The sequence below is a fragment of the Alexandromys fortis genome, unplaced genomic scaffold, assembly GCF_014885135.2.
Source record: "Alexandromys fortis isolate MF-2015 unplaced genomic scaffold, M_Fortis_MF-2015_v1.1 scaffold_78, whole genome shotgun sequence".
Classification (NCBI taxonomy): Eukaryota; Metazoa; Chordata; class Mammalia; order Rodentia; family Cricetidae; genus Alexandromys; species Alexandromys fortis.
Window position 1 is genome coordinate 4,057,608 of NW_026067977.1, and position 13,074 is coordinate 4,070,681.

The 13,074-nt window shown below is 36.1% G+C and overlaps 1 protein-coding gene across 2 annotated transcripts in view; it reads left to right on the forward strand.

Annotated features, from left to right (window-relative positions):
* Csde1 (cold shock domain containing E1) overlaps positions 1-13,074 on the forward strand; it is a 37,345-nt gene that overhangs the window by 21,915 nt on the left and 2,356 nt on the right. For both annotated transcript variants that reach the window (XM_050157576.1, XM_050157577.1), the window contains 12 exons: positions 427-508; positions 830-958; positions 1,061-1,186; positions 1,820-2,032; positions 3,765-3,905; positions 3,989-4,153; positions 6,945-7,052; positions 7,603-7,778; positions 8,518-8,630; positions 10,340-10,459; positions 11,596-11,774; positions 12,431-12,594. In XM_050157576.1, coding sequence (XP_050013533.1) covers positions 427-508; positions 830-958; positions 1,061-1,186; positions 1,820-2,032; positions 3,765-3,905; positions 3,989-4,153; positions 6,945-7,052; positions 7,603-7,778; positions 8,518-8,630; positions 10,340-10,459; positions 11,596-11,774; positions 12,431-12,594 — 1,716 coding nt within the window. The remainder of the gene's footprint in view (positions 1-426; positions 509-829; positions 959-1,060; positions 1,187-1,819; positions 2,033-3,764; positions 3,906-3,988; positions 4,154-6,944; positions 7,053-7,602; positions 7,779-8,517; positions 8,631-10,339; positions 10,460-11,595; positions 11,775-12,430; positions 12,595-13,074) is intronic.

Here is a 13,074-nt window from a genome sequence, read left to right on the forward strand (position 1 = left end):
CTTACTGATAATAGACCTTTTATTCTTACGACCAATACCTTACTGTGTAACTTGTCATGCTTACCTGGCTATAAAACTAGTTTTTCACCTTTGATGGTATTCAAGTTTGTCTTTGTTTCAGTTCTTCTGATAGGATTGCTAAGTAGAGTAGCACATCACATACCCAAGTAAAAGTTGTATTTCTAAGTTTAAAAAATACTTCACAAATTCATGAAAAGAAATCCCATGAATTTTGAGTTAGATAAGATGGAGAGTTTGAGCAGTTTTTTCCATATAGAAGCATCAGATATCATAAACCTTAAGTATGTTTTTAATAATAACAGAAAATTTAAGACCTAGAAAAATGGTTTCTTTTTTTTTTTTAAACTCACTAGTTTGTAACCAACTCAAATAATACCTTTTTGATTTCTCTCTTTTCTTCTCCAGCACTGGTGCTGTAAGTGCTCGTAACATTATGCTTTTGAAAAAGAAACAAGCTCGCTGTCAAGGAGTAGTTTGTGCCATGAAGGTAAATGTTAATACAGTTGAAAGTTTTAGATTTGCTGTTTTGTTTTTGAACTGCTTTTAAGTTTTGTACTACAAACCTGAACCCACTTGGTGTTCCTGTCTTCTGGTTTAAGATTTATTCCTCATTAACTTAAACTGAATTTCATAAACTCCTTGATTGCTAGTTCTCTAAGTCCTAGTAAAGGTAGACTTTACCAAGTTACACTGTTTGGACTATACTATAATCTTATGATAAAGTTTACTTTTTTTTTTAAGTTGTTATGCATTTGTATATTGATTGGTAATTAATGTTCTTGTGTTTGGGGGCTACTTTTTGCTTTAGGAGGCGTTTGGCTTTATTGAAAGAGGTGATGTGGTAAAAGAGATATTCTTTCACTATAGTGAATTTAAAGGTGACCTAGAAACCTTACAGCCTGGAGATGATGTGGAATTCACAATCAAGGACAGAAATGTAAGATGGTTCATTCACTAACTTGATCATGGGCCTTTTACTATTAATTAGGAAGTGCTTAAAATTATGTGACCGCTTGCCCATTCCACCCTCTTGATTTAGGGTAAAGAAGTTGCAACAGATGTCAGACTATTGCCTCAAGGAACAGTCATTTTCGAAGATATTAGTATTGAACATTTTGAAGGAACTGTAACCAAAGTTATCCCAAAAGTACCCAGTAAAAACCAGGTGAGTTGTCTTTATTGGACTAGTCAGTAGTGTATAGTATTTACTATATATTTATAGTAATTTAGTATTACCCTAAAATTGTAATCTGCCTGGTAAATTTTGTGTAGGGAAGTATAAAAAAGTAAAAACCTAAATAGATTCTAAGGCTATCTATCGCTCAATGGCAGAAGGCTGTCTTATCATGCACAGAGTCCCCAAGTGCTACAGAAAGAAAAGACAAACATACTGATGGGTGTGGTTTTTTTTTTTTTTTTTTTCCTGAGTGATTAAGAAAGGTCCTTACTATACTGGACTGCATTTGCTTCTCCGTTTCCCTCTTACCATTTGTTAATTTGTTGGGAGGTAGAGTGAGAGGTGTTATTGCTAGGCAAATGTGGGCTATAAAGGGCTAAAAAAAGGTTTTACCCAAACATTCCATGGTATCGTAGTACAGTCTTAACTGCAGTGTTTAATTTTATGGTTGTTATGGGACCTTAGACCATGAAGCTTTCTTATTGGGCTTTATATTGTCAGCACATTTTTTTTCCTTCAGGGTACTATATTACAAGCTATTTACCATGTGTTCTTCTTGTTTGACTTAGAGCTAAAAAGGATGAGAAATCTCCAGCTAAAATCGTTTTTCCTTCTCATCAGAATGACCCATTGCCAGGACGAATCAAAGTTGACTTTGTGATTCCTAAAGAGCTTCCCTTTGGAGACAAAGACACAAAATCCAAAGTGACCCTGCTGGAAGGTGACCATGTTAGGTTTAATATTTCAACAGACCGACGTGACAAATTAGAACGAGCAACCAACATAGAGGTTCTATCAAATACATTTCAGTTCACTAATGAAGCCAGAGAAATGGTAAGTGTTTAGTATTATTGGGTTGTTGTCTAACATTTAGGGTTTAGTGATGGATTTTGATTAACACTATAAGCTGGGAACTTCTTAGGCTGATGATATAGTGAATAAAGGTGCTTGCTTCCAAGCGTGACAGCCTGCGTTCAAGCCCCGGTATGCATATGATGAAAAGAGAGAACCAGTTCCTGTAAGTGTTAGAGGAACAAGTGTGAGCTAATAACTACCTTATTAAGTAGCTAAGAACTGTACATGAATTGGTCTGGGCCTTTTTCTTACTCTTAGTTATCTTAGAAATGCTTATAAATTAAGTTTAGATTGGAAATGTGAATGATTGCTAATATAATATGAATAAGACTTCAAGAAGTATATTTTCTTAAGATTTCCTGTGATGTTTAGTAAGCATTAGGTTAAACAATGCTAAATAGAGCTTGTTTCTCTTAATGATAATGTTTTGCATATTCTTTTTAATGAGTATATGTCTAGGAATGGTGTACCTGACATGTTAACCAAGTATATCTTAAAAACATTCTGTGGACTGACTTTTCTCAGATACAGTTTGTAATTAGTATTGTTTGGGATCATAACATCAGTAGCATGTCTCAGTGTTGTCAGTAAAAACATAGTTTTTGTAAGTTCCTTGTTTAAGACAGGATTTCTTTAGAGTCCTGAAGACCAGGTAGGCCTTGAACTTATATAGATCTACCTGCCTCTGCCTCCCTAGTACTGGGATTAAATATGTATGTCTCCACAGTTCTGGCCCTTGCCTTTTTTTAAAAAAACTTGTTTAATGTGTATGGGAGTTTTGCTTGCATGTATGTGTGTATGTATGTATGTACTGTGTGTGCCTGGTACATATAGAGGACAGAAGAGGGCATCAGATTTCCTGGAATTAGAGTTACAGGTGGTTGTAAACTGCTGTGTAAATTCCTGGGATCAAACCTGAGTCCTACACATGAACATTAAGCCCTCTTTCCAAATTCAAGTTTCTCAGATGGAGTCTCTTTTATGCTTTATGCTATAAAGTATATATCCTGGTTACCATTAGGAGTTTGAAAAGGGTTAAATATCAAAACTTTCATATCATATTCAAAACTGGTAGTTATCTATTTCTGCATAAATAATCAATGTGCAATTAATTAACAGCTATGTTATTTTAGTAAACATGAGTGTCTTGCATGTTCCAAGTTCTGTGGATACAGTAGTCCACAAAGCCTTTGTTTTCATATAGGATGAAAGAAAACATGAGGAAGAAACAAAACAATACATTTTGTTCTTTACATCTTAAGTTCTTTCTGTGTCTAAATTTATACAAGATTTTAAAATAGTAAAGGATTGCTTTTGTCATTCATGAGGTATATCAGTAAATATTTGAAATTTTTACGTTACATTGTCATTTGGCTTTTTATTAATGTATGTATGGTTATCTCATAATCTTATACATTTGCCACAGAGTGGCACTTGGAAATTCTTAAAATTATTAGGGTCAAAAAAATTTTTTTGAAGGTTGGTCAGGCTCCAATTTGTAGATGGGTAACCCAGATTTGATGTGGTTTTTATAAAAAATATTTTTAAGAAAAAAATACTATGTGAAATTAGTTTATATATAAATGAAAAAAAATCCCAAACTAATATAATATTCATATTGGTTTTTTGAAGGAATAAATTAACTTGATGGTGATTCTGAACTTTTGTTTTTGACAAACTGCATAACCAGTAAATGTTATTTGGGTTTCAGGGTGTGATTGCTGCCATGAGAGATGGTTTTGGTTTCATCAAGTGTGTGGATCGTGATGCTCGTATGTTCTTCCACTTCAGTGAGATTCTAGATGGGAATCAGCTCCACATTGCAGATGAAGTAGAATTTACTGTGGTTCCTGTGAGTAGTTGTTGGGGAAGGTGTTTAGGGTTGGTTGTTTGCTGTCTTTTTTGTAATTTTAAAGTTAGTTTTTCTTTTTGTAGGATATGCTCTCTGCCCAAAGAAATCATGCTATTAGGATCAAAAAACTTCCCAAGGGCACGGTTTCGTTCCATTCCCATTCAGATCATCGTTTTCTGGGCACTGTAGAAAAAGAAGCCACTTTCTCCAATCCTAAAACCACAAGCCCAAATAAAGGCAAAGATAAGGCAAGTGTTATATGATCCAGTTGGTTTGTATGTCTTTATCTTTGCTTACAAACAAATTCAATGCAGTCCACTTAATAATACATTGTCCCCTTTTTGGAGAGGGGGAAGAGGGGCATTCGAGACAGGGTTTCTCTGTGCCTTTGCTGGAACTAGCTCTTGTAGCTGAGGCTGGCCTCGAACTCATAGAGTCTGTCTCCCAAGTTCTGGGATTAAAGGTGTGTCCACTACCACCCGGTTTAGATTGTCTTTTTAAAATTCTCATGATGGTACTGGCCTAGGATTCTAACATTTGTCAGGTAGAGACTAGACTATCAGGAGTCATTTTCAGCTATTTAGAGCATTCAGACAAGCTTGGTTTGTAAAAGATCTGTAATATTATTAACATTTCTTAGCTTCAGCATCAACATTTTGCAGGTGGGATGTTTTAGTAGTGTCCTAGTTTCCTCCCAGTATACCAGATAAAATGTCTTCATGAATTGTGGGAGGCAAAACTGCTTCATTTAAGAACCACTCATCAAAAGCCTTTACCTCTACATTGATCAGAGTTTTCCAAACTGTGTATATCATATTCATGTGTTTGTATTCCCATTTTCATTTATTAACAAGTGTCTTGATTACACAGAAGTCTAAATTCTGCTTTCACAAATATGTTGAGAGTTGTCCAGAATGCTTCTTATGGAGTGTAAAGTTTTCTATAGTCCCAACAGCCTCCCTCCTCTCATAAATACAAAAGCAAGTTCTTAAGAGAACTCTGAAAAAGTAAATAACTTAGAAGGTCTGGGATGGTTTTATTAAGGTATTTGCATTTAATATGTGGAGATAGAATAAAGTGCATTTCTGGCAGAAAAAGGTGTAGATAAGAAAAAAGCGGCAGGGAGGTTTTCTTTAGAAAGCAGCAGATAACTCATTTGAAGAAGATAGATTGTATGTGGATTTGGTTGAGAGAAGAGCATTGATTGCCAAGTTCAGTGATGAACTTTGGTGTGTACTTGAAGATTGTCAATTTGGGAATGACAGTCATGTACTCTAGGACCATGATGCTAGTAGTATAACTCTAAATGAGGTAGTCAGTTATAAGGTACATGAAAGAGTTACCAGAAAACAAATCATTTTAAAATAATTACCAAGGGGACATTGTGCTGGTTTGGTACTGCGGTTTATTTTTAACCTTAAAACTTCCCGGTACCTGGAGATAGTTTCAATAATACAAATTGCTTACCTGGTAAATAGCTCATGTTTAAGAAATTAATGTACAAATAATTATAAAGAATGCGAATTGCAGAAGAACATAAGTGAACTGGTTTTGGTTATGGAATAGCAGTGAGGTGTGAAATTTAGGGTGTCCAGGCAGTCAGCGGTTTCTGGTCATTTCTCACATTTTTTTGGAAGTTGCTTGCACTTCCTGATTACTCAGTTAATATTTCCTTTTTGGGTCTCTGGTGTAGTTGAAGACTAAGATAGTTAAGAGTTTTCCTTCTTTATGAGAGTCAAAAAAGAAATTCTCTAAAGAAGTGTATAGTGTTTAATGTTGAAAGATATTAAAAGAATAGTTTTGGATGGTAATAGAAGTTATGATAGAAAGTAAATTAGGTACAAGACTTTGGACTAACCAAGATAGCATAGATAAGGATTATTTTCTCTGAATTTGTCAAATGCAAATGGATTAGACATTGCTGATGTACTTATTGCCTGTATATATTGCATAGAGTTATTATATTTGTTATATATAGTTTTCTTATATTACTTACTGTCTTTTTATTGTAGACTAAAAGGGGAAATGTGGTCATGTTTTATTTGTGTGCACAGTTAGCCACACCAGGCAGCCATACAGTCCAGGCAATGGTGGCATACACCCAACAGCCACACTAGTTAGCCATAGAGGCTGAGCAGTGGTGGTACAAGCCTTTAATCTCAGCCCTAGAGAGGAATATAAGCAGAAACAGCTCAGGGTCTCAGTCTGCAGTCTGAGGTTTGGTGGAGAGCTTTGCAGTTTACAATCAGTCAGAGGACAGGGTCACCCCTTTGTTTGAGCCTTGATAGAAACTCCCTAGTGATTTGTCTGCTTTGCTTTGCTTTTCTTCAGCTTGCACCCAAACATCTGTCTCTGGGTTTTTATTAATTGTGCTACTGTAGGGAAGAAGACAAATTAATGATGTTGACATTATTCTTATAGAAATGGTGTTAAACCACAAAAGCGATAGTTTACAGGTTGTATATAAAAATATATGTGTGTAAAAATTGTTAGTGTTGAAATACTAATTTGTGCTAGTTTGTTGTGTTTGGTTTGGTTTTCGAGACAGGGTTCCTCTGTAGCTTTGGAGCCTGTCCTGGAACTAGCTCTTGTAGACCAGGCTGGCCTCTAACTCAGAGAAATCCACCTGCCTCTGCCTCCTAAGTGCTGGGATTAAAGGTGTGCACCGCCGCCACCACCCAGCTTCTGCTATTTCAGCTGTTACTTATGAATATTAAAGAATCTTCTTTATGAGAAGCCTAAGTTTTATGCTGCAAAATTTTTCTCTTGGCTGGAAATGACCTGTTCAACTTAATTTCTGATAAGAGTACAAAGGCTCAGAGATATAAGTAGATTGAGGCAGCTGTAAGTAAAGGCAGCCATACCTTTTATTCATGTGTTTTATTTTGAGAGTCCTGGAATAAATTCCTATCGCTCTGCCAATTCTTTGTGTTAAGGATTTCTAAGTTCTGTAGATAGTTAGTTCTTCTTCTTTTTTTTTTTTTGTTATAATTTGTTAGTAGTTCTTAAGGATATTTATTTGTATTTTATATTTTTTAGGAGGCGGAAGATGGCATTATTGCTTATGATGACTGTGGGGTGAAACTGACTATTGCTTTTCAAGCCAAGGATGTGGAAGGATCTACTTCTCCTCAGATAGGAGATAAGGCAAGATAATTAATTTATAATTCTTCTTATTTGAGGAAAAGTTCATGATTGATCATAAACCCTGATGGATGCTTTAAAACAGAGTCTTGTGAGCTTAAAACATACTGAATACTAGGTTTTTAAATATGAGATATTTATAGAGACAGGTGTGGTGCATACACCTGTAATTTTAGCACTCAGTAGGCAAGGTGACAGCTGTTAGGTAGTTTAAATATGTCCAGAAGAAAAGTTAAAAGTACTTACTGAAATAGACCCAGTTTAAATCATGCCATAAAGATTTATACTGCTTGTCTTTTCAGACAGCCTTCTTTTGGAGACATTAAGAGTATATATTGAGGAACAAATCTTAATGCTTTATGAAAAATGACTTGACAGCAAGTGTTTTTCTGGAAATTACTCTATTAAAGTAATTACAAAAGAGATCTGGAGTAAAAAAGCATGGTTGGGGGTGTTTTAGATTTTGTTTTTAGAATTACAGAACTTGAAGTGGGCGTGACAGTGATACTAATGACTCTCTCTCTCTCTCTCTTTTTTTTTTTTTTTAATTTAGGTTGAATTTAGTATTAGTGACAAACAGAGGCCTGGACAGCAAATTGCAACTTGTGTGAGACTTTTAGGTCGTAATTCTAACTCCAAAAGGCTCTTAGGTTATGTGGCAACTCTGAAAGATAATTTTGGATTTATTGAAACAGCTAATCATGATAAGGAAATATTTTTCCATTATAGGTAAGGTAAAGTATTGGGCAGCATACTGTTTATATTCTTTTGCATTAGAGTTTCTAAAATTTAATCAATCGATACTTTTTTGTAATTGTAGTTTTTGAGACCCAGTTTTTCTGTTTGTAATTATGGCAAGATGTATACAGAAATACACTTACCTGGCTTTTTTATAATTTCTTCTTCAATAAAAGAATACTGTTTTGTTATAAATATTGGTATGAGAATGATGTGATTTTGTTAAACACAGTTATAGTATATAGTATAAAGTATAGTTGAACCAGAACTAAGTAATTTAGTTTCTATTCAGGTTCTACCACTTAAATATATGTTACTTCCATCAAATGAATTAACTTCTTTGTTTCTTTTCATTATCTTAAGCTAGAGATATAAGGTACCTCTTCAATAGGTTGTTTTTTGTTTCTTTTTTTTTTTTTTTTGGTTTTGTCTGTTTAAGGATTTAATGAATCAATACCTTAAAACTTTGTCCAGTATAAGCAGAGTTATCATGGCTACTAGAGTAAAGGCTGCTGGGTGGTGGTGGTGTTTTTAATCCCAGCACATGGGAGACAGAGGCAGGTGGATCTCTGTGAGTTCGGGGCAAGCCTGGTCTACAGAGTGAGTTCCAGGACAGTCAAGGCTACACTGAGAAACCCTGTCTCAAAATAAAAAGAGTAAAGCTGCTTGCTGCTGTTTTTTAGTATTAATGGCTTCCTTTAATGTCACTTTTATTTTCCTTTCCCTTTAGTGAATTCTCTGGTGATGTTGATAGCCTGGAACTGGGAGATATGGTTGAATACAGCTTGTCCAAAGGCAAAGGCAATAAAGTCAGTGCTGAGAAAGTAAACAAGACTCACTCAGGTAATGAATTGTGATTCCTATTCATCTTGTGCTTTCACTGAAAGATAGTAAATAGGGTGAGAAAGTAGGATAAGGCCTACAACATTCGCTCTCAGGTGCTCAGACCATCTCCTTGGCTGTTTATCAGAGATCCATGTTCTTATCCCTACCTTGGGTTTCTGAATGCTAGACATGACAGTTTATTTTCGCAAGTTTTTGTGATTTGGGTAACATTTAAGAGATAGCACTTTGAATTTGAAGGCTGCTGTAGCAGTTTAAAACAGGGTCTTTCACTCTGTAACCTTGGCTGACCTAGAACTGGCTGTGTTGATCAGACTGGCATCAGACTCAGAGAACTGCTGGCTCTACCTCAGTGTGTGTGCTACCTACCTGGCTCACATCTGATTTTGGAGTGGGATGGGGAATTATGCATTTCTGATAATTGGAATTGTATTTAATATCTTTATTTTTTTTAAAGCACCCTCCTATTTTGTTTTTAAATCCCAGAAATATATGTTCTCTATATAGATACACCTTTGCTGTTAGGAAAATAGGCATTCTCCTGATAGATTGCTTTGGAGCATCGTAGGTTTAAATGTGTAAATGAAGACCATCTGAACTGTTTAGAAGTCTTTGGTTTGGGAGAGAGTGGCTTCTGTGTTAGGGATGAAACCCAGGGTGTAGCACTTGAGAAGGACAGCTCTGGTATCTCCTATTTTTACACAGCCTACAACTCCATTTTGACTTTATCTAAACTCCCCAAATAATACTTTACCTTGAAAGTATTATTTGGGGAATTTAGCTAAGACCATCTATTTTGATTCCACAGATACCTAAGTATGCAGTGTGTTTGGAGCACTAGAGATATTGTGAGGCAAAGCAGACAGGTCCTGGTCGTTTATGCCTTTTTTTTTTTTTTTTTTTTTTTTTTTTTTTTTTTTTTTTTTTTTTTTTTGTGGGTAGAAAATAGAAGAACAAAAATATCTATCGGGAGGTTGGTTGGTTGATTTTTACGAGGCAGGGTTTCTCTATGTAATTCTTAATTCTGACTGTCCTGGAACTCGAGATCCAGCTGCTTTTGCCTTCTGAGTGCTGGGTTTAAAGGTGTGTACCACTATGCCAGGCTCAGAAGACGTGTATAAATATGAGTATTTGTGATATCTGACAGATTGAGCTATTTGCCAAACTTAGGCATTGTTAATGACATTTTAGAAGCATTCATGGTTAAGTAATTATTCAAGAAATAGAGCTGGCTTCAGATTCCCTGTTTCAGTTTAAGAATTGAGTCAGCTAACTAGTTGATGGTAATTCGCATCTATAATCTCAACTGGGTAAAATCTTGAGTTCTAAGTCAGCTTGAACTACATAATGAGATCATTGTGGAGGAGGGGAAAATGGGATAGATGGTTCACGGGTTGGAAACTGCATGTATGCTAATGTGTATTCTTTCAAAGAACCTGTATTCCCAGCTCCTATCCCGTGTAGCCCTCAGTTTTCTATAAACCAGCTTCAGGAGATCTGTTGCCCTCTATTGCCCTCTTATAGCATCAGGTACTATAGTCATTGCAGAGATACATAATATATAATCAGAAAAAAAAATAAAATCCTTGAAAATCTAAATAAAAATATTCACCCTGTATGCATATTGGGCTTGCGTTTTTTCCACTTTTCTTCCATCAGATAGAGTTTAAAATGGCTAAATGAAAATTATGTGTGCATTTGTTTTGTAGTGAATGGCATTACTGAGGAAGCTAATCCCACCATCTACTCTGGTAAAGTCATTCGTCCTCTGAGAGGTGTTGATCCAACACAGATTGAGTACCAAGGAATGATTGAGATTGTGGAGGAAGGTAAGCACATCCATGACACAGTGAAATCTTCCATGCCTTCTGATAAGCACTTAACAACCTTTTAATATTGGATAGGGTTTATTGCATTTGTTTTCTTTCTTTCTTTCTTTCTTTCTTTCTTTCTTTCTTTCTCTCTTTCTTTCTTTTTTGGAAGCTCAATTTAGAAAGGATTCCCTTTCCATGCCTAATTTTATTCTTATACTCCTTGAAAATGTGGTCAGCCTGGATTAAACTAGTCGTTTAGCTTGGTACCCATTCATTTTTATGAATACTTACTTCACTTCCTGAAGTACTGTTTCTTAGCACCCAGATATCCACTAGGTGTTGACTCTCTCCACTTTTTACTTCTGTAATATTCTCCCCCTCTTTAAGCAGTCAAAATTTTGGTCTTTATTTTTTCCTAATCGCCACCACACAGAAAGGCCAATTTTATTTGAAAAGTGTGCATCAACTAAGTCTAATAGAAATAGTAGGGAATGGTGCATAATTAGGATAACAGGATTAAATAATGATGGAGTAGTTGAACATTTCACTCAAATGATGACTTTTCTCAGCCGGGCGGTGGTGGCGTACGCCTGTAATCCCAGCACTCGGGAGGCAGAGACAGGCAGATCTCTGTGAGTTTGAGACCAGCCTGGTCTACAAAGGGAGTTCCAGGACAGGCTTCAAAGCTACAGAGAAACCCTGTCTCGAAAAACCAAAAAAAAAAAAACCGAGATGACTTTTCTCGTAAAGAGAAGAAATCCTTGTATCATCTGTAAGTCAGAAAGAATGTAAAATAAAGGAGAACAGTTCATTTATAGAAAGAAAAGAACCTTGATAGCTGGTGCTTTATCACATGAGGTTCCTAGAAAGTCTGTTTTACATGAAACCCCCCTGTTGCATTTTCCCTCCCCCATCATAACCCTCCAAATAGGAATTGACTTTGTGACCCCAATAATGTTCTGCCTGACAAAGGATATGTGGGCTACTAACTTTAACATGTACCCTCTATTAGCTGTCATTTTGGGGTGGGAGTTTGGGAAAGGATTTCTCTGTGGGACCATCCTAGCTTTCCTGGAACTCAGTTTGTAGACCAAGGTTCCAAAATGCATTTTTGGTGTGTATATTTAGACTTTATGCCACTTTGCTTACAGGGGATATGAAAGGTGAAGTGTATCCATTTGGCATAGTTGGGATGGCCAACAAAGGAGATTGCCTACAGAAAGGGGAGAGTGTCAAGTTCCAGTTGTGTGTCCTTGGCCAAAATGCACAAACTATGGCCTACAACATCACACCCCTTCGTAGGGCCACTGTGGAGTGTGTGAAAGATCAGGTAATTAAGTGCTATCTATGCCTCTGGATCTGCATCTATCCTTTGATACCTCTCCTTCCCTCATCTCCTAGCACTCTTAAGTGCTGGAATTAAACTGTCGTGCCCGACTCATGTAGTTTTTATTTGGACTTTATTGTTTTGGGAGGAAGACAAGGGGAAAAAGTGACTGACAGCATTAGCAAGGAGAAGATAAGGGTGATTGTTGATTGCTGTCACTCAGTGAGGACTGTCTTAGTCGTGCTTATAATAAGATAAATGACAATCATTTCAAAGTTGTAACTCTACTCATGAATTCTACAATACACCCAGCTGAATTTGGCTCATCAATATTTTTTTTAAATATTTTTTATGGTTTATTTAACTTATTTTATGTTCATTGGTGTGAAGGTGTCAGATCCCCTGTAACTGGATCTTCAGACAATTGTGAGCTGCCATTTGGGTGCTGGGAATTGAACCCAGGTCCTCTGGAAGAGCAGTCAGTGCTCTTAACCACTGAGCCATCTCTCCAGCCCTGGCTCATCAATATTAATGCCATGTTTTATAAGTCCTTTCTAATTAGAGTTAGCATTACCTTTCAAAATGAAGTGTGTTTCCTTTCTCTGGTATGTCTTCTCCATTGTAAATTTTGTGTGTGTGTGTGTGTTTTCTTTTTCTAGTTTGGCTTTATTAACTATGAAGTAGGAGATAGCAAGAAGCTCTTTTTTCACGTGAAAGAAGTTCAGGATGGCATTGAGCTACAGGCAGGAGATGAGGTGGAATTCTCAGTGATTCTAAATCAGCGTACTGGGAAATGCAGTGCCTGTAATGTTTGGCGAGTCTGGTGAGTTTATTTACTGTGGTTGGATTAGTAACTGCCCTGAGTTCATTTCCCTAATTTGTTTAGTAGTATGTGCTTTGCCAGATTTCTTACCTTTTTTAATCTGTCTGTTTGTGTTTATTAGGTATATTCCACTTTTACCTCTATCTAGTATTTTTTTACCTCTAGTCATTGGCTTGAGACAGGTCTCAACTTGATATATTCATGACTAACTTTGAGCTTGCTTACACATGCCATCTGTCATGTCCATTTTCCTACCTTCAGTATTCATTGTATGACCTTAAGGGTTTTTTCTTTTTTTTTAAAATGACCTTGAGTCTTATATACCTGACCTGAGAACACACTTGGGTACTATGATATGGTAGCACTGAATGTGCTGGCCTTCAATATTAGAAGGTTACATAATTCTTGTTTTTAAGAAATTCAGCTTATTAATTCTTTTCTAGGCCTTGTGCTACTTAAATGTCTAATTTTTATACCTTA